At 37.5% G+C, this 25,835-nt stretch overlaps 1 protein-coding gene and 1 pseudogene across 2 annotated transcripts; both read right to left on the bottom strand.

The window, feature by feature from the left end:
- Positions 1–1,264: 1,264 nt before the first annotated feature.
- Positions 1,265–23,950, bottom strand: dazap1 (DAZ associated protein 1). Of its 2 annotated transcripts, none has more exons than XM_088349727.1 (12): positions 23,797–23,950; positions 21,207–21,247; positions 19,740–19,906; positions 19,324–19,389; positions 17,849–17,956; positions 17,618–17,666; positions 14,409–14,491; positions 12,089–12,236; positions 11,942–11,974; positions 11,298–11,447; positions 9,712–9,876; positions 1,265–2,051 (listed from the first exon to the last, which is right to left on the bottom strand). In XM_088349727.1, exons 1-12 carry the CDS (start codon positions 23,826–23,828, stop codon positions 1,885–1,887), a joined length of 1,209 nt encoding a protein of 402 aa, XP_088205853.1. In that variant the 5' UTR covers positions 23,829–23,950; the 3' UTR covers positions 1,265–1,884. The 2 variants fall into 2 exon arrangements, with proteins under 2 accessions (XP_088205853.1, XP_088205854.1); XM_088349728.1 differs by having other exon boundaries at positions 17,849–17,953.
- LOC148355378 (U2 spliceosomal RNA) lies at positions 2,393–2,533 on the bottom strand (annotated as a pseudogene).
- Positions 23,951–25,835: the final 1,885 nt, after the last annotated feature.

Below are 25,835 nucleotides of genomic sequence, written 5' to 3'. Positions count from 1 at the left end.
CATGAAATATGGTCTGACTCTATAGCTTATGAATTACCCATAAGTGTGTTTTAAGCTTAGATTTAAACAGTTCCACTGAGGTTGCAGATTGAATCTCAGGGGGCAGAGCATTCCACAGCACCAGGGCCCGAATGGAGAACGCTCTCGAAGCTGCAGATCTCTTCTTGGCTCTTGGGATCACTAGTAGACCAGCATTTTCAGAGCGAGGGCTCCGGACCGGAACATAGGGGGAAATAGAAATAAGATTAACATCGATTTTAAAAATTGATACGTTTACAGTTTAGTGGACACTCAAAATAAGAATGCAAATTGAATGCATTTTTAACTTACAGGAAGAACAGGACTGTACAAGAAAGGCTTACAATGCCAAATACAAAATGTTTTGTAAAAGCCCTCTTTTTATTAAATCTCTTTGATTAAGACGTGTCAAACATACGGCCCGCGGGCCATTTCCGACATCCGGAGAATGTCAAAAAAAGAAGTGAGTCGCCAGGTCATGTTGTGATTCAAAAAAAAAAAAATGCTGCTCGAGGAAAGTGTCGCGTTTGTATAGCGTGGTTAGTTGATTCAGGTGTGAAACTGCTATTACTCAACTGTTAAAATAAACCAGTTAACACATTCAGCCAAACATAAACATATTTTCCCCATTCTTTGTGAACTGTTGTGTTTAGAAAATATCTCGTCATCCGTGATTGCAATTTTTAGGGTATGTTACTAATGTAGGCTGAAAGACCAAGCATAATACTGAAAAACAGAGCTAAAATTTTGAGTTGCCATTCTTTTACTGATCTAGTCTGCCTCAGAACAAAGTCTGTATCAGGTCTCAGAGCTAAACTGAGTTTGACATACGTGTCCTTGATTAAAAAAAAGGCAGATCCGTCCTAAAGGGTGTGGTCAACAGCAACATCGATGTCTGATATTGACAATAGTGTAAACCAGGGGGGTCTCCAAACATTTTTAAGCTAAGAGCTACATTTTGTTAGCAATCAGTACAAAAAGCACCCAGTTTATGCATTTCCAAAATAACTTGTTATTACCATGTAATTGTTAATTATTTGAAAAAGGGTTAAATAGACTCCGTTAACCTAGGGGAAAAAAAGAAAATAATGCACTGGGACACTATTTTCAGAACAGGTTCACAGGCCCCTCAGCTGGCACCACGTTGGAGACCCCTGCTCTAGGCTAAGGAATAAAACAATTTGTTTCAAAATGAATACCAAAAGAGAAGTCATTCTTTGAACATTCCAAAATAAATTAAGACAAATAACATCCTTAGAACTTTTATTAATAACTTTTCCTTTTTGCATAAGTGCAAAACGCACTCAAAACAGCCACCTGAGGGAAGTCTACATCTTTAAATAAAAAAAACAAGCAAATTGTACATTTTAGTACAAAACTTTTAAAAAATTGCACAGTTTGTGTATAATATACATCTATAATCTCAATTTCAAACAAACTTGAAAGGCTCAGAAAGTAAACAATATCGACCAAATAAAAACAATTTCCCTAGGATTTAAAGCTGGGGAAATGCAAAACCCTGTTTTCATTTGTGTCAACCATAAATATACATATTTATATGCAAGTCTCTTTTCATATAATCTATGTGCTAGTGTTCAACGTGACAATCAAAATTATTGCAAGTAGTTTTAGTTCTACTAAAAACATTGCCGTACAAGACATAAAATCCCTTTTCTTTAAATTAGGTAAAGAAAAATATTTTTACAACTCTTTTAAACAAATTGGAAGACCTTCTTTAACTGAAGTTTCCATTTTACGCTGCCCTTTCAAAAGCCAACACACATTTCCCCGACCCACTGAACCCAGTTTTTTTTTTTTTTTAAATACATATAAGTCTACATAATATCCCTGCCCCAAAGAGAACGGTCAACGTCGATAGGGATGGAAGCCTTGCACGTTGTGGTTTTGCCCTCTTCCAAACGGGCTCGGTGCGGATTGTGGAGCAGTGACCGGTTGTGCTGAGCCATAAGAGGCCACTGTCTGACTCGGGTCTGCAAAGGTTTGGCTGAATGCAGTGAGGTCCTGAGCATAGCCTGCAGTAGACAAAAAAAAATGGGAAAGATTAGTTAACAACAAGTAACTTTTTAGTATGTCAAATATCCTTCCATCCTCTAGATCAGTGTTTCTCAAACTTTTTTGTAAGGTTTATTGTTCTATATTCTTTATCAATTATCCATTATCGGTCAAATCATAATACGCTACAAAGCGAAGGGGGGAGATTTTTTAAGGGTTATTGTTCCATCTTCTTTATTCATTATGCATTATCCGTTATCGGTCAGTTCATAGTACGCTACAAAGCCTAGGGGCCGGGACCCTTACTCTCAAGCCAAAAGGCCAAGCTAAGGTCCTAGCCCTAAAGCCTTGTTGCGATCATTGCGAATGCACCGTTCCCGGAGGTACTGCAATACCGGGCCGATGCGTGGAGTGGACAGAGCAAGCTCTTATTCCATCTCCTGCATAAATAGTGCACAATTCTAGAATCAGTCGAGACACTTGTTCTCAGCCAAGAGGCAGTTCACTTTTTGCAGTTTTAATAAATTTCCAAGTGAAGGACTTTGCATGTGTATTGCACAATACAAATCAACAAACAGCCTTTATTATGTCACAAAATCAAAGGATCTAACGTCATCGCTACAAAGTTTATTTTCCCCAAAAATATGAAAGCCACCCATGATGCAATGAGCCTTGTACAATGCAAGACAAAATAGATTTGCCCCAGTGATTAAGGATTTGTTATCAGTATTGTCACACGCCGCTGGTCGTCAGTGCCAAGGTCAAGCTCATCTCTATAAAGCGGGATGACACTTTATACGGAGAGAAAAATAAAAAACAATATCGACCAGAAGATGAGAGTGCTGTATCAGGGTCAGATCAGGAGGCTCATCCTGCTGCTGGTAACCATAGAAACCAATGCTGTTTTATGTGACGGGGCGAAAACCCCTACCCCAAAAGCAGCCTGGAAAGTGGTAAGCGCCGCCAGGCTGTACTTGCCCCAACACACCACAAGAAGTGGTGCCCAGACGACCCTGGCGGTAAGGGATCTGTGAGCTACGATGGGGAGTTCTGCATTCTGATTGGAGAAACATTCATTGCACCCCTTTTCTGCCTGTGTGTCAATAGCGTTGCAGTCCAAATTTTAAACAAACTTAAAACGGTTGTCCAACTACGTTACATATGCTCAAATCTTATTCAATTTTGAGTTTCTCTAGAACGTGATTATTTCAACAAAAGACTCTGGACTGCCAAACGCACCTAAAGGCTGAAAGAGATGCTTCCTATTGCCCACAAGTGGACATATCATTTTTAAGCCACATTTTCTTTTTCCGAATAGCATCCACATGATCGCAACAAAATATCATCTGAAGTAAAAAAGTGGATTCAAGGTAGTGCATTATAGCAGCAAGGTTATTTTGAAATTATGATATGATACAGAAGTTATTCGTGAAAATAAAATTATAAAGTACAGCACTTTTATTTGTTAAATGAATGCTTGATACTGTGAATTGGGTTTGTTATTTGGCTTAATGCATAAATAAAGATTTCTACTTTGTGACTTTATCATCAGGCCTTTAGGAACGTAACCCCCACGAATAATAAGAGTTCACTGTATATGAATGACAAAATAGAAAAAAAACGATTGTGCTGTCGACAATTTAAAGTACAGTATTGACTTCCCAGATTTTACAGATTCTTTTTTTCTAATATTTTTTTCTACTAAAGAGAAACGGCCATAATAAGTATTTTTCTTATTTCACTCTAGATTATTAATTCATTTCTGTAATACCAAATGAGTAGAGAAAAACATTAAAATAAGAATATTTAAAATTGGATAATCTTGCTCATTTTATTCTAAGTGCAGCATTGTGGCTTTTATTCAATCATTAAATTTGGAATAAGCCAGCAAAATGGACCCATTTTGTCTGTCTCAGGTGGCAGCTATTTGGCTTTTTGCTGTCTGCTAAAAAATAAAGTATCAGGCCTCATCTGATGACCAACTGAGATTAGTAGTTAACGGAGTCACTAGAAACTTTGATTACATCTTCGGTATACACAAATTAGCAAAATGACCACTTTTGGCAAGCCTCTTTAAATGATTCCACAACAGTCGTCAAAATTCGGTGATCAGAGTAGCAGGACCAATACAAAACAAAATGTGAGGAAATACTCTATGTTGAAAGGGCAGCACGGCGGCGCAGTGATTAGCGCGTGTGAGGCACAGTTCTGAGGACATGAGATCGAACCTGCTGTGTGAAGTTTGCATGTTCTCCCTGTGCTTGCGTGGGTTTCCTCCCACATTCCAAAAACACACATGTCAGGTTAAATGGCCAGTCCAAATTGTCCCTAGGTGTAAATGACCGAGTGAGTTGTCCGTATATGCCCTGCAACTGGCTGGTAACCAGTTCAGGGTGTCCCCTGCCCACTGCCCGAAGATAGCTGGGATGGGCTCCAGCACCCACGCGACCCTACTGAGCACAAGCGGTGCAGATAATGGATGGATGGATACTCTATGTTGAATCAAACTTTAAGAAGAAAAATGCACCCTTGATGTACAAACTCTCAATGTTATACAGGGTGTTCCAAACTTTTTGACTTTAAATATCTCAGAAACTATTAGGGATCATAAAAACCCATCTGAATCTTAACTGAAAACATGAAAATTTAGGTTCATTTTTCTTGTTGTTTACAAATGAAACTGAACAATATATATGTTTTTTTTATTGCTGCTACTAAATATTATTGAACTTATTTTAATTTCACTATTGTTGTCCATCTATTTACCTCGGTCATATCCCTCGAGAGGAGTGACCGACAGCAAGACAAATACAAAAACAAAGAAAAGGAAAAAGGAGCAAAAAACAAATAAACAATTGACCATGGCCAACCCAAATGCCCAAACAAGTTAAGCACCTTGGCACCCAAGTTGGTCGAGCTTTCTTCCCTCCAGATAAAACGGGACACAAAAAAGCGGCCATGTCACTCGGGTCAGGGTAACAACACACTCTTTTGTTCTAAAGCAGGGCCCAACAGCTTTCACTGGTGTACCCCTGCCGCATCATACAGGTGCCCTGCCGATCCCTTAGAACACATCCAAACATCCCATTATCCTTTCACAACACCTCTTCACTCATTCCTATCACCAACAAGAGCTCTAGCATCCATTACATTGAGACCTCTTTCCTCCAGTGCACTCATAACACCATCCATCCACGTCAATTGCGGCTTTCCTCTTGGTCTCCTTCCATTTACTTCTGGTCTGTAGATCCTCTTCAACATTCGCTCCTCATCCATCCTCTAAGTATCCAAAGAAACCGAATACTCTCTTATACACACGCTTGCTCGGTTCCACTCCTACTCCAGTTCTGTCTCTCACAATTTCATTTCTCAATCTATCCAATCTTGTCACTCTTAACATACTCCTAAAGCACTTCATCTAAAAAATATTTAATTTCCTTCTCATATCTGCTCAAAGTCTCTGCACCATACAACACAGTCGGCACAATCACACTCTCATGCAGTCCTCTCTTAACCTCCATACTCATACTCTTGTTGCTCATCACTATCCTCAGAGCACCCAAAACCTTGCTTCCTTGATTCACTCTGTGCAATACCTCACACTCCATTCCACCAACTGCAGCCACATCACAACCCAAGTACCTAAAGCTTTCAACTTCTTCCAGCACCTGTCCATGCAACCTTATTTCCAATGCCAATGCATACTGCATCACGTGAACACCTCATCAACTTACCCTTTCCAACATTCACACATAACTTACGCCTATCACACAGTCTTCCAAACTCCATTAAAAACGTTCTTAATGTTTTCTCAGAACTTTTCTCATTCCACACACTTCTTTCGCACTCCTCCACAGTCTCCAAACCACTTCCATTCAATTTCCAAAGTCTCCACTTCTCTTATACTAATCTGTTCATACTCTTCCCCTATCCCCTCTTTAAACGCTCTCTTTTTCTACCTTATTCAACTCTGACATTTTCACGTCTTCCCTCACACTCTTCCTATAACTAGCCCTCCACGATCCATCTATTCTCAGTGTTCCTTCCACATAAAAATAATCAGACATAACACTCATTTCACCTCTGTAAAGATGCACATCCAACAATCTACTTAACATCCATTTCCTAACCACCACATAATCCATCAGTGCTCTGTCCACCATCTCACCACCATCCACTCTGACAAAAGTATACTTATTCGCATCCCTCTTTTTAAACAATGTATTTGCAACCACTAACTCACTTTCCACACATACCTCAATCAATTTCTTCCCACTCTCATTTGTTCCTGCTACTCCATATCTACCAACCACATTTTCAACCGTTCCATCACCCACTGTAGCATTCAGGTCACAAGACAAACACAATGATCTTTGAAAAGTATATATAGTGAAGCATTACCCACAAAGGTAGACAGTCTTTGGAGCTCAGGCAACTAATTAGATTGTAATTGGCATTCAAATGCACTCGACACTAACACGCATACATTTTTAACGTCCATGCAAAATACTTTGGAAATAAAGCAAAGAACTAGGTTGTAATATTTGCACAGGCACTACAGTAGTAAAGAAATACTACTTCTGTTGTTTTTGGAGAATATGATGCTGGCACCTACCTCCCTGATCTTTCTGACCATAAGTGTAAAGACGCGTTGGTCCGCAGGCAGAGAGGTCCTGAGGGTAGTTACCCAAGCCTATCAGGGAGACGAGGACACCACGTTGACTGAACCCTTATATTTGGAAACTAATTATTCCTCTTACTATAACTTGAAAAATCTTACAAATTGTATACATTTAATACCTATGAAATGTCTGTCTCTAATAAACTGATATGATTAGTCTGTCCCTACACTTTGGGGGGTGGCACAAATCTGTTTACTCAGTATATTTTCTGTTTAAAGTGTATTAAAGTTGGAATTGTCACTGCAGGAACCTGAAGCACAATGTCACCTCAAGCGTTTCCATGAAAAAAATTGCAAGTGAAAATAAGCTGTATACTTTTGACTTAGCATGTTACTGTGGGTAGATAATGCTTTGAATGCTAAACGAATCACATAAGCCATGGAAATAAGTAGGTATTGAATTTTGATAATTTCATACATAGAGAGGAGAAATAATTTGATGGTCAAATGAAGTAAGGGTTTTCAATCTCACTGTCTGAACTTGTCAAAAGTGATGATGCCATGGTAATAAGTATGTTTAAAAGTGGGGAATTTTCTGTTAAGATCAGAATATTGGCAATAATCAAATTCAGGTAAGTCTATAACTGAAACTTAAATCTGATATCAGTTAGGTTTCAAATAAACCAAATAAGAGGTATGAGTTACTCTGTATACTGAAGTATTGTTCATATAAAACACACTTATTTTATTTGATGCCTTGTTTGCTTGATTAATTCCTTCAACATGTTCTCTTCATTAGTGGTGTCCGCAAGGAATTTGGTTTCTTGTGGTTTATAAATGAATTATACAATCTTTCTCCCAAAACAAGGTTTACTTGAATAGGTTAATTTATCTATGAACATTTTATTTTTATTTAGTAGAGCGAAAACGAGGCAACGTGGTGCTTTAGCTTTATGGAAATAACACAAATATTCTGGCTAACAATGTACAAGTACAAGATAATGGTACTTCATTAAATGTAGTTTGGCCGGAATGGTGCATCATTTAATCGACATAGGTCATTTAAAATTTGAAAGAACAATTTTAACAAAGCACAATCATTACACAACACCGAAACCAATCCACTTCAGATAAAGAACATTAGAAGGGGGAAAAAAACGGGAGAAATACTTTGTTTTGAGTGGCTGTATGAATTTTCCACTAGCTTTCATATTGTCTATAGGAGACATGCCTAAGTAATGCCGGGACAATCCAACATATTGAATATTGCCAATTTGTGATCGGCACGTCGTAAACATTCTCCCAATCATCCCACTTCAGCACACAAGGTAGGATTTTAAAAAAAACAAAAAACAAAAAAACATACCATAAAGAAATTTAAATATTGGCTACATATCCTATTCAAGACAATATAGAAAATTGGCTTCGGTCGCATCAGTAATATAAAGTTAAATACAATTGGAATTCAACTGTACAGACCATCATAAAAAAATAAAATACAGATCACAAATTTAGCAAAATATGATCTTCATTGCATTTTCCTGAATTGTGAACTTAGTTTTTAAGGGTTCATGGGTTGGTAGAGTAATCAGCTCCATCTTTGATTGATTGAAATGCCAATCCCAAATTCCTACCCTCAATTCCACAGTTAAAATAGTTTTAAATTGCCAACGATTACCAAACTTGTGTGAGAAATCTCCGGTAAAATTATCTCAAGTTCACTCTTAAAATAAATATTGTCAGTTTTTGGATTTTTTTTTTTTCTTTGTTTGGAGTTTTCTTGCAATTGGTGGGGGAAGGTATTATGACGCAATATTAAAAGAATGACCAGCAATATTTTATCACTTGAAACAAGTTAAAAAAAAACTATGTACCTAAAAACATTAAATAAGGGGGTAGGAAAGACCCGATATCAGGAAATACGTTTTCATGCACGCTGATCAAAGTGTTAATAGAACATAGAAAGATTTGTGGTGTTTAAAGATAAAACCAATCATGTCTTGTTTATGTATATACAGGCAAACAAACGCAAACACACTACACATGTACAAGTGTAGGCCTAAAGATCCAGACAACACAGAGTTACAAAGGTTAAATGAATGAATTCCAAAAATTGGAAATACAAACAATAACAACCTGAGGTTAACAGAGTGTTGGAAAATACATTTTGAGTGTTAAACCAAACAAGATGCTGGGATGCAAAGGTACAGCGGCTAATGGCTCTCCAGCTTTTTTTTTTTTTTTTTTAAATGTATTACTCTTTTCTTATTTTTCCTACTTTCTTTGTTAAATACATGCTTGGCCAATAATCCCTAAAGTCACAAGGAAATCATTAACTTTGTTCTGAGACTGGATTATTTCTGATCCAATTACAGCTTAGGCCAGTCTCCAGGCACTACCTTGTAAACAGTTTTGCCTTTTTATACCCACATTTTTTTGTGTTATTTTTGTCTTTTAAATCGATTACATATTTATCCTGAAGTACCATGTCTAACTGTAAACAATAGTTATTTTGTTGTCCTCAATGACGATAAAGACAATTCTAATTTCAATTCCAAAATGACTGATTTATCTAAGACTTGCAACTCAGTGTAAAAGACAACCTCTCTACCTAGAGTATATTTTAACAATATATAAAGATATTTAAAAATCTGTAGTTAAAGTTGGGATGCAAATAAAAGATCAATAATAAAATAAATGATCTTAAACAACAAGCATTGCAAGACAGGATGATTCAATTTAAACTAACACATACCAACCTTCTCTTTTTTATTTTACACAACAATAGCCATGGTGCAAAAAACAGACTCAAATGACAGCCACGTCACAGCTCAACTGGGAGTGAAATTCAATAACAGTATTTAAAACGCATGTGTGAGTGGATTAAGGTACGAATAAATTATTTCAATAGCAAGGTTGGCAAATAAGGTACCAATCATTTGAAATTACGTAACTAGTTGTGAAAAAAAACTATCAAGAGGCATAGGCTTTGGTTTGGTTTAATTTAAAAGAAAAAAAAATAGGAATGAGAGGAGCAAAAAGTACAACAGTTCTCTTACCATATTGACTATAATGAAAGTCAGGCTGCGCAGAAGAACCTTTGCTCAAGTCCTGAGTTGGTGTAGCAGTGGGTGCAAAGCCCAAAGTTGCGGTTCCTGGAGTTGTAGGCGGAGGAGGAACCTGCTGGACATACTGTTCTGCTTGAGGAGAGCCAAAACTGTAACCTGTTAAGACAGTGAAGCAATGTTCTGAATGTTTTTCTCATGTAACATTCAGAAATCGGATTGATCACGTGACTTTGATCGGATCAGTACCCACTGAAGAGAGATTGCTTAGTTTTATATTGATCATCGTTATGTTTCTGCCCGTTTTACATGAAGTAGAGACACGATAACAGGCACACACAGGCACACAGATATAGGCCCATCGCTTAGCGCTGACCTGTCTTGGAGCAGAAGCCTTGTGATTTTTTCAGAGACATGCAAAGTCAAATTACTCACAAATAGTTTACTTTGGCATCACTTAACATGCCTACTAAAAAAGTGCCTGCCTGCCTAGTATTCAAGCAAGCACAGAACTCCAATCTTTGTAACTTACAATTATTTGGTGTCAAGAAAGCTGGGGACCTATTGGTTTTCTGATAACCACATCGTTAATCAATTGTGTTTTAGTTTAGCAAGTCACCCACGCACATCCAGTAGAACTAGTTATGTAGCATTTTTAGCAAGCACAAATGACCATGTCAATCTCATTTCACAAATCGAATGTCGTCAAACTGAGAATTTTATGATTCCCTGCTTTTGCTTTTATGGACAATTGCACTGAACTGGTGCTTCTCGTGCTTCGAGTCAGTTGCATGATAATTCATTTTTGTCAAGTGATTTGCTGCACATCATAATTAATAGGGTTTTTGTCTTCATATATTTGTTGGCGTCTCATCAGTCTTGGGCTGTATGTCGTTACAGGTCATACACTTTCAATGTTGAAAATATTGTGTTTGTAAGGTTTCAGTCAGACTGTTTATCTTGGGAAACAATTTAGTGGGGATTCTCTCTAAATAAAAAGCACTTGCAAAACAAATACACATATAAATAGATTTTAAAAAACACAGGCAAGACACAACTTAAACATTAAAATAGGGCTTAAGGCGGGATATAAAAAAGGTCAGTTATAAACATCAAAAAGGTCTTTTGCGATTTTTTACGAGGATGAAAATAAATCAGTAGATATGTAAAATTAAACAGTCCATTTATCTGACGTGTTTCGCTTGCTTTATACTTAAAGGAGATGTACAGATTTTTTTTTTACCTGCTGCCTCAATCTCCCGGCTTATGTCATTATTGCAGCCTTAGCTTGTTCATGATGCTCGAGTGGGTATGTGTATTTCTAAGATCCTCTCAAATAAACTCTTCTTTTTTTACATCTTTCTTAGGGTTTAGCCAGGCGTTTGGACTCCACTTGAAGCAAGTCTTTTCTTACTTTCACTATTTTCATGATAAATTAACCAATAGAAAAAAAACATGGGGACGAGCATAAGGTCAGTATCCAAACCCCATCCCCCCACGCCCCAAACTTGATACTTTTTCCCCCCCATAGATCAGTGATAATACATAACAATTGTGCAGGAGGGTGTAGGCACACTTACCGAACTGTGGCGCTGTGCTGAAGTTCTGCAGAGGGTAGGCCTGAGGTGCAGCAAAGCTGCCCGCTGGGGTAGTGACCAAGAATGCACTAAATGGTGAAGGAGACTGTGTGGGGGTTCCCCGGCCTGCTGTTAATTGAGGTCCATAACCACCTAGATAAATTGGAGAAAGATTTCTTACACTTATATATATATATTGAAATGTTTATTGAAGGTATTGTTGGATACATTAATCAAAACATAACACAAAAAAAAAACTAATGCTGAGAGTGAGCATGGCCAAATATGGTCACCTTACGCCCCCTCCCCTAAGAAAATTTGACAAATCTATTTCTGCCAACCTTTGCTTAAAGGTTTGCACCGTATTTGCACTAATAACCCGGTCAAGCAAAAAATTCAAAATTTTTGGTATCCTGAAAGAAATAAAGTTTCCATGCAAGTTGCTGGTAGGTCTAGGCACCCGTAACCTACCTGTATATCTGTGACCACGTAAACCATCAACACGACAGAACTTACACTTAATATAAATTAATCCGAGGCTTATTTGTGGTGTCAGTTTAAGGTTTGAACTTCTGGCAAAAGATGTAGGGTAAATGAATAACGATTAAAATATTGTAACTGTTGGGAATGGAAGGTTGTGACTTTACCTATAGGTTGGCCAGTAGTGGAGACCCAAATGCCTGCAGAGAAAAAAATATGCTTTAGATAGATGTAAAAAGTCCTATATGAAAATTCATTTTCAGAATACAAAACTAAATTATTTCCTTCCCTCTTTTAACTATCTTTACACTCACCTTGTGGCCCGTAAGGGTGTTGCCAACCCTGAGCAGCCTGCACTGGCCAACCATTAGCTGCACTTAAGATAGTCCTAGTTGCCCACTGGCTTTGGCCAAGCTGAGCAAGAGTTTTATTGTCACGAGGTTCTGCCTTCTTTACTTCAACCTGGACAAAGAGGACACATTTGGTAACACTAGTAGAAATCCCACAAAAATCCACCACCTAGTCAAACCCTAAACTCAAATTTTCAAATGCAAGTCTTGCTGTTCAGGGCCAGTTTCTAAGGTTCAAATTTGGGGCCATAGTGCCTTGATGTCTAAATTAAATTGAATGCCCGAAAAATATTTCAGCTAGGTGTATCAGGTACTACAAGCCAAGTAATAATTTAGGAAGGGCAATAAAAACTGAGGGTTGGGGCGTGGAATCCTTAAATTTAGATTGCAAAGTGTTTTGCAAAAACTTTCAAATGTGAAATAACTCGTTATTCTAAACAAGTAATGTACCTGAGAAACACTTAATTTTTTTTTATTTCAATGAACATCTACATAAATCTCACTACTTCACATAATGTAAATTTACAGTACAACTTACCTTACTCCATTTAATGCATACAAATAATCTCAAATTATTCTATGGGGAACACGTTTTTAAGGAAGAGATGGATGTAAAGAGGAAAAAATCTCAATCTTAACAGAATAAAAAAGTAAACATGCAGAAAGAACAAAAAAAAAAAACATGTTTAAAGAATAAAATTGAAACTCCATACTGAGTCGAAACGTCAACATTTTGTAAGATATCAAAATTAATTTGACAATACACACCCTCTGTTATCTTGACATAAATTACTTGATAGTGATGATGTAAATCTCCAACCTTTTATAATATGATTTTGTTGAATGTTAATACATTTAAATGCAAGAAAACACATTTCCAGTTGAGAAAAACTGTGTGACAAGCAACAGAAACAGAATGATAACCAGTTTAAAGAACCGGGCAGAGACTAAGGGAAAGCCAACCAGAAATAGACTGAGGGGTTGAGTTATTGGGGTCACCTTGCAGGAGGAAAATGAATCACAAATTCCACCCAGCTTTAAGGTGTAGCTTGCAACCCCATCCGCCTCTTTTTCTCGGTCGACCCAATTATGCGCACGTCTGGTAGGGGCCCCGCTGCTGCCGGCAACTACCAGAGCGCTTTCTCCCGTGGGCATCACAGCTTTGTGTGATGGATACCATGACTTCTCTAAAGTCCCCTACAGCAGAACTGGGATTTGTTCCTCGGTTTGATGTGTTCCATTTTCTAATTTTGTAACTCTTACTTCCCATGCTCCCTCAAGTCCCTGTGTAAGGTAATGTCAAGGCAAGACAATAGTTCAAGTTGAGCCTCGATACCGGCTAAAAAAATCAGGACAGGGTCAAGGATGGTGTGTAAAAAGAGCTTACAAGTTGAGATAAATGCATGTGGAGAGTGGAATTTTACTTTAGATATCCTGGCTGCCTAGTGTAAGTCAGCCATTTATTTTTTTTAAATCTTTCTGAATTTAAATAGTCTGAATTACATTTTTTTTCTTAGTCGAGCTTTAAGGTTGGCTTCCCACATAAAAGAGTAGAAACTCCAATGTTAAAACATAAGACACACATAACTATTGGATTGCAGAGAATCATTATCTAACTTTCTCTCAGCGTAAACCTTGCCATAATCGGACCACCTTTTTGCCATACATCATCTAAACTACGATTTAAATGCTCAGCGACATTTGTTGTTTTTGTTGTTGTCATTTGCATTTCTAAGGCATTTGGACACAGTATGGAGATTCTTTAAAGGTCACTGAGGTTTTTTTGTTAACGTAAAAAACTTGTCTACGTAAGTGACCGCCAATTAAAAAAAAAAAAAAAAGGACCATTCCTTTAGATGAATAGGTGAATTGTGTTAGGTAAAATTGGCTCACAATTTTTATCTTTATAATTAAAATTGTGTGCTTACAAATACATGTATGAACAATGAATGCACAGTTTATTAGCTAAGCATTACTTTGGAATATAAACTAAATCCAAATACATCCTAAAGGAGTGGTCATTATTAAACAGAACCTCAGGCGACAAGATCTGAAATACCTAAAGAAGGTAGCATTTGTCATTGGATAATAAATATTTTGCATTAAACATGAAACTGAGAAGCCAAATGGTAATATATACAGCAAAGTGAATCAGACTTTAAAATAAGCCAAATTAGTCTCTATTTGTACACACAGTAAAAGTATCAGACCCAACTGTAAGTTAAAGTCTGTCGCCCAAGCCTCTGTTTTGTCTGTAGGTTAAAAAAAAACTACAACTACACACTTTTTTGCCCATGATGTCGTGAAAATGCATGTTGACAGCCTGGTCCACTGATTGCTCGGCCTCGAAAGTAATAAATCCAAAACCTAGCCAACGACGAAGAGTGAATCAAGGTAGCAGGGAGGGTTGTGACAACACAAGATGAAGAACAGTATTGGGATTCGGCAGAGTAAGGATCTTTCAAGACTGAGGGTTTGGATGACATTGCACAACCGCTAAACAATGCAAAGTCCAATATTATACAGCATAGTGGACTAAAGGAAATATCGGGATATTTAATTAACTTTTGACATGACAAATAGATTAGTAAATCTTTGGCAGCTCTAACACATGGACCACATTTGCATATTTTATGCAGTTCATCCAAGTCCCTCCTTGAACCGTCCTGAGTATTTTGCTTTAGAGCATATACTTGCAGCCTTTGTTAATGTATTACTAAAATATGGACAAACACAAACTGTAGAATGCCTAAAGCTTTCTCCAAGCTATCCCAAATTACACATTTAACTTTTGAGTCAGCCGGGATAAGCCAAAATTGAACACTGCAAATGATAGCACAAAGATATAGGCCATTGCTTTAGTCTCAAACGTACTTTTTTTTAAAGTTTTCATGGGGCATATACAAAGATCATCAGGTACACATAGTTATAAGAATTTAACAGTCAAAAAACTTGTCAGTCTAAACACGTCCATTGGGAGGACATAAGAAAGGACTTTATTTGACAAATGTTAACAATTTTCTGAGTGCCACAGTGATCTACTTTCAATTAGATTAGCTTGCCACTTTGGCAGAAGTAGGTTGAGTACCCATCTCTACTTGGGGACATAACCTGAATCCGGTTAAATATCCTCGGAGACGACAGATTCAAGTGACCTGCTGCCAAGCATTCCCAAGCCGAGTGGCCTATTGATATTAATAACAAATCTATGTCCTCAATCTGAATTTGGGAGCACGTTATGATTCTGAATATAATGGTATTTTCTGGGGCATTGAACTTGTCGCTATATTGTAATCACTTTAAATTAATAATACAATTAAATGTACCGTGTATAATTTTTTATTCGCTTCCTCCTAAAATATTTCACAAGGATATACTTACTCTAGTGCAGTGTTTTTCAACCAGTGTGCAAACTAAATTGCCCAATCTTATCAATGCAAAAAGGTATGTCATTGTTCAGTGTCTTTGCTTTTTTCCAGTGATCATTCGATCAACTGTAACATCCAACCATATTAGGAGGTGGCAGCAGATTAAATACATAAACAAATTAAAATGTTATTTATTATTATAATATATATATATATTATATACTCATGCTAGAAAGAGACTAAGATTGCACTGCAAAAAAAATCAAACTAAGCAAAAATCATGCACACAACTTTGCCGTTTTTACTTTACACATTTTGCTGTTTTGAAGATTATTTTTTAAATTTTACTTTATAAAAAAACATTAAAACACAATAAAAGAAATTTGTTCCACTGGCATATACTATTTTTACATATTTTAAGTGTGTTAGAGATTTCCCAAGAAACCTAAGATAAAGATGACATGAAACTTGAAAAAAAGTCTAAAATATAGTGACATTCAAAATTACAGCAAAATTATTAAACAAAATGAATAACCTGTATTGCCTCCAGAGCCACAGTGAGCACATATGATAAATGTAATACAGTCAATTTAGGCACCTTGATCATTTAAGTTTTAAAAAGCCATTATAGAGGTTCCAGGTACTATTTTTTCAAAGATTTTTGACATACACACAAAAATCAGGGCACACAGCCCTGAAGATTTTTAATGAAAGTGTGCATTGGCTCAAAAAAGTTGAGAAACACTCCTCTAGTGGATTCCCTGTTTAACAATGACATTAAATGTTTGATGTCAGAGTATAACATCTAATATAAAATCATTTTGCTTCAAAACAAATGAAACTTTATAAGAACCCCAATAACCAATTAGACATTTGGGCATTTTTAAGAAAAATTGGCCTATACCTCAGTGGTACCAATAAATACACTGTAACCTAAAGGAGGAAAGACAAATCTTAAGAGACACAGTTAATCACATTCAAACAATTCACCAGAAGAAAAGAAACAGAGGAAAAGAAAAATACAAAGGGCTCACTTGCAAATACTTAACAGTGTTACATATTGGGAAATTTACAACGCCATTTAAGGTACAAGAATCACAACTTATTTTAGAGACTACAAACCTAATGTTTTAATGTGTTCAAGCTATGTTACCAAATATGCTGCAATCATTTAACTCGTGCATTAGCTCATGTTAAATGCCAATGCCAAACTATTCTGTTTCACACGCCTTTGAATGAAGGAAAAACAGTTACACAAAATGTTGTGGGTCACCTCTCTCAGCGTCTTTGCAATGAAGGACAAATATAGATAAAGTACATGTGACTTGAGCTCAATGGACAAAAGCCGGTTGCTGTTCCTTGTTCCAATTTGATGATGGCCTGTTTTTAAATTTGAAGAGCTAAGAGATTTTTTTGAGTATTAAACACTAATGTGAATTCCAAGATCATCTTGATCACTGAAGGTCAACTATCCCCTACAGCCTCCCACCCACCCCTCTCCGGGAGCTCCAACTGGTCTCTGTGGCTTTTTCAAGAAGACCATCTGGCTGCCTCTAAAGTCTACTCTCCGCTTTTAGTGAATGCCTTGCCTATTAAAGCATCTGCTGACGTCTTGTCATTTACTTTTTGCACTTTTTTTCTTACGTGTCTTCAGGATTAAAAATGAAGTTATGACTCCTTAACAACAGCTTCTGTGATGGGGATATCAAAACTCTTAAATTTCAGATTTGTGGCAGTTTCACTAGTTTTATTTCAATAAATTAGAGAAGAGGAGTAGGAGTAAGTTTCTCTGGTTGTGCTGAAAACAACAAAAATACACCACAATTGTTTTTATAATTTTGGGAGTGTCTAAGCATGGTACAGGTGACGTTACAGATACATATACCAAAAGTGATTTTGCAATAACATTTGATGTTTTCTCTCTATTATGGCAGAAACTTTACGGTTTCTTACAGATGATAGCAGGCTACGACCTCAAATGGAAAGCTCAGCCACACAAGTAAGCACAGAGTGCAGTTAAGAGGAAAGTCATGGTCCGTTTCTCTTTGGGCCAGAATAGTTTGTCATTAGATTTAAGATGGTAGGGTATGGAGGGAGGGGGAATGAAAACGGGATCAGCTTTTACCTCGGGGCCTCTGCTTCTCCGCATCATAGATCATTACCACCTCGGTGACCTTGAATTGGACAAAAGGGAAACAATGGCCATCAAAAAATGCAAAAAAGAAAAGAAAAATATCTTTAGATTAGGACAGATTGTTCTTCCCTCATCCATGAAATATGATTTCTCTACCACTTATAATTGAATTGTATCCAAACAGTCACAAAACCAACTGATTGATTAATTGAAAATACTCACCACTCCGAACCTATTGAAATAGTCCCTGAGTTCAGGCTCGCCACAGTTATGGGGGATTCCACCTACAAATATCTTCTTTGATTTATTGCTATCAGCTTTGCTGCCCTTCTGAAAGAAAAACAAGGAGTCTATGGATTACAGTGTCTGTTAAAGGATCCCTCTGGGAAGGGCCCCTTAGCCATCATCTATTCAGGCAGTTCAAGAGAAAATGGGTTCTCCTCTTGCTCTGGGGCATAATTCTTAACATGACATGTCAATGCAACCACTAGTCTCCACAGATCAGGGAACGCTATTTGCTCCACTCACTCTATTCACAATCACGCTGCATGGCTTTTAGAACTGCAAAGGCCCTAGGCTGCTCCAAAAAGAAAGAAAGCAAACAAAAGAATATTTGGCAGCAGAATGTTAGGGACCAAAGGGACCTCACTTATTACTCTTCTACATTGTGAGTCCATGCTTGAAAACACATTTGACAAAAGGCAATAACCAGTACTCATCCCCTACTCAAAGGGGTGGGGGGTTCAAACTTAACATTTTTTTTCTTTTCACCCTGAAATCTTTTCCTTTAAAGAACTTGGGCAATTGTTATGAAGTGGCATTTTATTACACAGAAAATGGCGTAAATTTGGTAAATCGTAGCACTTCATGTGTACACACTTGAATCTGATTCTATGGTGCAAAAATATATATTCAGGTAATATAAATTTCAACAATTTTTTTGTTGTTTTTTTATGTGAAGCCCTTCTTACATTAAGCCTTTTTCACTCGCTCAGGAGTTAGACGAGCTATGTCCAGAACTTCTCTTTTACATAGCATAAATATAAGCCTCAGTATTGGTATGTCATGCATGTTTACTTCGGAAAAAAAAATGTGTTTTTATATTATTATATAAAATAGTGTATACTTGATACATTAGTTCATAAATTCCCAATAATCAATTAAATCTATTACGATTACAGGATATCCAAATGCAATTATTGGTCAAACTTATGGTAGGTGTGCACAACATGCCAAATCCTTGAATTAGTTTCAAGTATAGTGCAAAATCTTCTTAATTGAGCAGATCAAAATGAAGCGGTCTCAGATTAACTCAAAGGAATTATCCACAATATCAATTATAAATTAATCGTTCATCAATCTGGCTATTGCCAGGTTTACCACTGTGCTCTATGAGGACAGAATCATATTGTTCGCTTAGCAGTTGTTAACTATCATTTTTTTAGAGGAGGGGCGGCAAAAATCACAAACCTTTTGTTAGAGAAATATTTGGAATGGAAACAAAATCAAATTTGAAAGGAAAACACAAAAGCAATGGAAACATCTAAAAAAATCCTTGTTGGTTTGTTTGACCTGCTTTTTAATCATTATTTGTATTGTTTATATTATTATTTCGTTATCGTTACAACATTGGTACCATTTTAGAATGAGTAAATATCATCGTCCGACCAGAAAAATAAAAAACTGATTTTCCTTACCCAGCCTTCCTTCGTCCGAGATTTTTCAGGTTGCATTCCTCGAGGAGTGCATGGCTTTGGGTCAATCTGCCAGCATTGAGGGGAAATGTTTAACAATCTACAAATACCATTTACAGTGGCATATCTCAATAAATGCTTGATGAAATACTGCAGTACTTAGATGTGTCTCAGGAATCAGCCATGACATAAGAATTGCAAACTGCATTGCTAAATCAGCCCATTCAACTTTAAACAGGAAAGTCTTGTTGGTCGCCAAAAATATGAAAAAAAAATCCATTCTTGGCAAACGTATTCTATATTAGACACACTTGTACTTGGCACAAATAATCAAATACAGTTTTTAAGTGTCAGAGCTACAAAATTCTTAAAATAGGCTGCCATATTGTTTTGAGAGTAGTTTCATGGGAAATACTTACATTTCTGCCATCTAAATTGTGTGGCTTTGTCTCCAGCACTGCTCGTACACAATTGGGGTCTTTGAATTTGACAAAACCAAAGCCTCTTGACTGATTAGTTGTTTTATCCTTCATTATAACACAATCTACCACTTCCCCATATTGTGAAAAGTAGTTCCTCAGGGTTTCTGGGGAAAGAAGATAAAAAAGAAAATAATGACAAAACACGAACATGGCAACACTGAAAATGAGAAATGAATATGAAAGACATGACGCAGCTCTGAGGAGAGGACGCATGCTATCATCATCATGATAAATGAAGGTAGGAAAATACTTTCAGCACAGGTGTTGGGGAACAAATTATCTTGGAAACATGTTTTCATTATAATTAAGTAATTCCTTTTTTATACAAAAGGCATAACAAAACATGAGAACACATTGAGGTCATGTGTCCAAATTCCTAAAACGTCTTTTTCCATAACACCAAGCACACACCACAGCCCCAATATCATAGCACACACCCTTTCTAAGTTAACAAGTTTCAACAAATAAAGAGTCTAATTTCTTCTCTCTTAGCTAGGAAGCCCTGCAGACAAAGCCAGGGGAACACGCAGAGTTCCAGTGCTTATGATCTTTATGCTACAGTGCCGTTGAGACACACACACACAGCCATAGTTACACAGTCGTCAAACAAGAGCATACCATTGCAGAGTTGGATGAAGACACGAGTAATTTCTTAAGAAGGTTAAATGACTTCAAGTCAAACCCCCCTACCCCCACCCGCAAGAGTCACGAAAACTCAGAAAGATTTATATGCCAAGAGGTCAGCTGTAGATTTTATTTATTTGATTAACAAAACCTCATTTCGGTCAGTTCACAATCATCACGGTTGGAAATACTTGATTTTGCTGATGATCATTTACATAATGACTGATATATGCTCTCCAAGTTGTAACATTATTGGTCATACTTTTTCTTAACTTTTGTAGTCCTAAATCAGATTCAGAGATTCAGATATACTTTATTGTCATTCTAGTACACGTGTATACAGAACGAAATGTCGATACATCTGACCCGCACAGTTTCCTTGAATGTACTGATATAAATAAAATGTTGTATTGAAGTACTAATAATATACTAAATAATTATGGCTAAGTATAGTATTATACAGTAGTGCAAAGAGTGCAAGAGGAGCAGCTAACCAGATGTGCAAAATGGGCAGTCAGGTAAACAAGTCACTATACAGTAACAATAACACTGTGGTACGATAGTGCAGAGGAGAACAGATGTGCAAAGGAGTGGCTAGCTATAAAGAACTGCCAGTAGTGCAAAAAAAACAAAAACAGATGTACAGATTACCAAAATCACCACTAAAGGCAGCTTTTCTCTTTAGTCAACCATTTGTGCTCCTCTGCTTCATGGGCAGATGGCTATTTCACGTAAATTAGCTGATCATTCACTTGCTCTAAAGTGATATGAGATACCTACCTTGTGTGGTACTCCAGTCCAGCCCCCCAACAAATAATTTTCTAGAAACAAAAAAAAAACAATAAATAATTATCACACATTCATATTGACTTCAGACTAAAGGGTAAACACTCAGGTCAAGTACAGAGAACTAAACTAAGAATAAACACGTAAGGCAAATGGATCTACAGAGGGGTAAAGTCAATTATTTTTATACAATGGGGCAGACAGTCAACAAAATAGTACAGTCAGGAAAGGTGTAGAAATTCAACTAACATTCTGTATATAGTGCATTGGTGCACTTAGATGATGTAAACCAGGTGTAAACAGTCAGTTACACATGTGTAAACAAATAGAGTTTCAAATAAATACTTTATTGAAGTTTTTCTTTTTCAATTGTGTAAAGTGATGGATGAATTGGTATTCGTCTGAGTTTCCGTTACAGCAAAATCATGACATCATTCCAACCAGAAAGAAAAGAAAAAGCAATGAGGTTTTTGATTCACTTACTGAATTAGTGAGTAAAAAATTAGAAAAAAAGGCAATAATGTTGTTTGTTGTCGTCTAAAGAAGAAGCATGTTAGTTTCTATTTCACTTTTCAACACAAGGAATCAAACTACTTTAATGGGGAACTAGAGTCCAGTTGTTTGTCTGAATGGTGTGGAACATCTGAGTATTCAGGGAAATTTCTAAATAATGAAAATAAAAGTGTATCTTACATTTTTCCCATCTTTCCCCAATATCCGTTTGCAATAATCAAACAGGAGCGTCAAGTACATTATTATACAGTAAGAAAGACACATGGAATCCTTGTACAAATCCATTACTGCCTGAACTTAGCACTACAGTACATTTCCCTGTCATTCATGATTGGAGAAACTGAAAAATTAAGAATGCGCATGACAATTAAACCATGATGACAAGGGTTAGAGCAGGGGTCCGGACTGTATGGTCCGCGAGTACATCTGGCTCTGGTATGAAATACCCTGCTTTAACGCATTTAGGCCGCGAGTGCAACACTGCCTTTCTACCAGGTGTGCTATAGCGCTCTTCTACCTTTAAGGCTTGTAAGAAATATTTAGATATTTTTTTCATGTCTCTTAGCCAATAAGATATATCAAAACATGAACACAAGTGTGACGTCTTCCTGTTACCATTCCCTGGACAACATGACGAATAACCAACGAAGGGTTTGAGGTCTTTTAAGAGGAATGTTTGTAGATTTCAGACATGTTAAAGGGGCAGAGTGTACATTTAGTGCCTCGTCGTGGTACAAAAAAATAACTTTCATTCAGTAAAAGGAAACAAAACATTAATTCGAATACTCGGCAAATATACATTCATGATCATAATTTTTCATTTAAAAAAAATATATATTTTTTTCCTTCTACAGTGAACGTCCAAGCTACTTAATTTTTGAACTTTTTATAATAAACCTCATTCATGTCGAGCAACTCAGTATCTCACAACAAAATGTTAATTAACAATATATATATATGATATAACGAAACGCATGTACAATATAACATGTTAAACTACATAAGTAAACACGTTTGAAAAAAATATGGTGTAAGATTATTTTGTATGTTGTAAGGGGAAATAGGACAGTTTGTAAGGGCATGGAGCCCTGCAGCTTGACAGGTATGCGATCGTGATCAGACAATCTTCCATCTAGGGGCCTTTTTCCGTACAAATTTTCTCGTACGTCGTACACGTCTTAAAATGCATAATAAACGTACTTTGTACGGCAGGAGGTAGAGCGCTCGTCTTGGGATCAAGGGATCCCAGTTCGAATCCCGGCTCGTCCTTGTTACATGTTGAAGTGTCCTTGGGTAAGACACTGAACCTCTAATACCCCCAATAAGCAGGTTAGCGCCTTACGTGGCTGCAATGCCGCTATTGGGAAACGTGGAGCACATTGTAAAGCGCTTTGGGAAGTCATTAACTTGAAAAACGCTATATATATATATATATATATATATATACATAAAATGCAGATCATCGCAATCTTTAGCATTCCCCAGCCTCGTATGCCCGTTGTCAAGGGTCCATTTAACAGTAGCGGTACCACGACACAGGCTGTAGCCGGCTGCATCCAGTCTGAGCACGGTGGTCCCGATCGGAGAGACTATTCAACTTCACCATCATCTGCGCTCTCCAGCCGCATTGAAGAACAAACTTGACAAGGATGCGAAAGATGGAGGACAGGACCGCCAAGCGGATGCTGAATCGCCCCCCGCGGCGCCCGCCAAGTGTCCTTTTGGTCAATCCTGGGCTTCGCTGGCAAACAAATGTGAGCTTGGCTAGCTTGAATGCTCCAAACCGAGATAGAAGGAAAAAATGAACCGGCTTAAGTAAATAGCGGGACGGTATAACACATTTCAGGAACGAACAACATGAAAAGAGCCGACGTTGACTATAGCGTTTCTATAACCTGGGTGAGTTACGCTCGACTTTTCTCATAATGTCCATTTTTGTGTATATTTTTGAGGCTTTCGCTAACTTACCGAGGCTAACCTAGCTCGTTAGCGAACGCTAGCTGTCAGATGACAGCTGTCAAGAAAAAACGACTTTGGCTTAGAGAACTACGCTCAGTTAGAGGAGACTTACCCGATTTCATCACCGATTAAATTGTTGTTCATTTCTGAGGCTAAAGCGGAGAGGGGGCTGCGTGAGCTGTGGCCGGCTTCTCGCTTGACTGCTGCCCCTCTCTGACTGAAGGCGAAGCGAGGAAGGTCACTCCGCTTTTTGGTTCAAAACTCCTCTGCGCAGTGACGTCACTGCGGATTGCACAGCCTTTAAAGAAACACACCACATGCTGCAATAGTAACATTTATCCTCGTGGAGTTTTCAAATTCATACCTATCAACATACCTGTCAAGCTCCAGGGCTCCATGCCCTTACAAAATGTTGTATTTTCCTCTTAAAAAATACAAAATAATCTTACACAATATTTTTTTTCCAAACGTGTTTATTTATGTAGTCAAGTCAAGTCATTTTTATTTTTGTAGCCCTGAATCACAGAGTCTCAAAGGGCTTCACAGGTTATCTCATCTCATCTCATTAGCTGCACCGCTTATCCTCAGTAGGGTCGCGGGGGTGCTGGAGCCCATCCCAGCAATCATCGGGCAGTGGATAGGGGACACCCTGAACTGGTTGCCAGCCAATCGCAGGGCACACAGGGACAGACAACTCGCTTGCTTATTCACACCTAGGGACAATTTGAACCGGCCAATCCTGAAATGCATGTCTTTGGAATGTGGGAGAAAACCCGGAGTGCCCGGAGGAAACCCACGAAAGCACGGGGAGGACATACAAACTCCGCACAGAGAGTCCGGTAGCTGGATTTGAACCCACACAGGAGGTTCCCAAGACCTTAGAACTGTGCCGCACGCACGCTAACCACTGCGCCGCCGTGCTACCCACGCTTCACAGGTTATTACATAGACTATTTTTTCAGACTATTATTACACCATCCCCTGATCTGGAACCAACATGAGGGCATGGAAAAACTCAAAAACCTCAACATGAGGAAAATGAAGAAACCTTGAGAAGGGGCCGCACATGTGGCATCCCCCTTTCAGGATTACCAGACAGCAAAGGATGTTGCAATCACAAATAATACAGAGATGTGTTTCGTTATATCATATATATTGTTAATTAACATTTTGTTGTGAGATACTATGTTGCTCGACATGAATGAGGTTTATTATTAAAAAAAGCTTCAAAAATGAAGTAACTTAGACGTTCACCGTAGAAGGAAAAATAGATGCAAATATAATTAAGTAGAATAGTACATTTTCTTATTCAATTTATGAATTCATTTTCTGCATTAGATTATTTTTGGTAATTACCTGATTAAAGGGATAACCACACACCTGTCTTTTTTCATTTTCTCCTTTTATACATCCTTTTTTTCGTAACTTCTTTATACAACATAATAATTCGTAATATAATGCATCAAAGCAAGTGAATCGTTTGAGAGCCGGCTCTCTTTATTGAGTTGAGCCAAAAAAGCCGGTTCTCAAAAAAGAGACGGACTTCCTTTCACTACATAACTACCACATGAAATCCGAGGCTGTAGACGCATGCGCACAGTAGCATCAAACCGCTCGCTTCGTTTGTAAAGGGAAAAAAACGATACCGAGATAGCGGCGAACTCATTTGACTTGATTTGCCGTTTCGTGATAGTCGGTGTATACCAGATGGTACCCATAATTGACAACTTTGCGTTTTTTTCCGCACAGATTTTCTTGTACGTCGTGCATAATAAATGCATAATAAAAATCATCGAGAATGGCAAGCTTGTACTTTGCACGGATAGATACAACTCAATTTTATTTTAGTAATAAGCAGTATGGCAGTCATTAGCTGCGTTAACTTACAGGTCAACAGATATGTTGATAATTTTGTATCTAAAATTACAACTTATTTCGTTTTCTTCAGTGAATTTAGCCTGCAGACTCTTGATTCAGCATTTCCCTTAGGTGCATTGAGTGTGAAAAGATGAATGATTTGCTGTAAAAAAATGTATTTCGTTATTTTGATCATTTGTGCCCGCTTAAAGGAAAAAGAAAAGTCACTTACAATAAGTTCAAGTTCCAGTACATGTGTTTTACTTGTGGCAGGACGCGAAATGAGACTCTCTT

The sequence above is a fragment of the Urocampus carinirostris genome, chromosome 12, assembly GCF_059441175.1.
Source record: "Urocampus carinirostris isolate Australia breed hairy pipefish chromosome 12, RoL_Ucar_1.0, whole genome shotgun sequence".
In the NCBI taxonomy this organism is placed as follows: Eukaryota; Metazoa; Chordata; class Actinopteri; order Syngnathiformes; family Syngnathidae; genus Urocampus; species Urocampus carinirostris.
The sequence above is the reverse complement of the archived record's forward strand: the minus strand, read 5'-3'. Positions and strand labels throughout refer to the sequence as shown.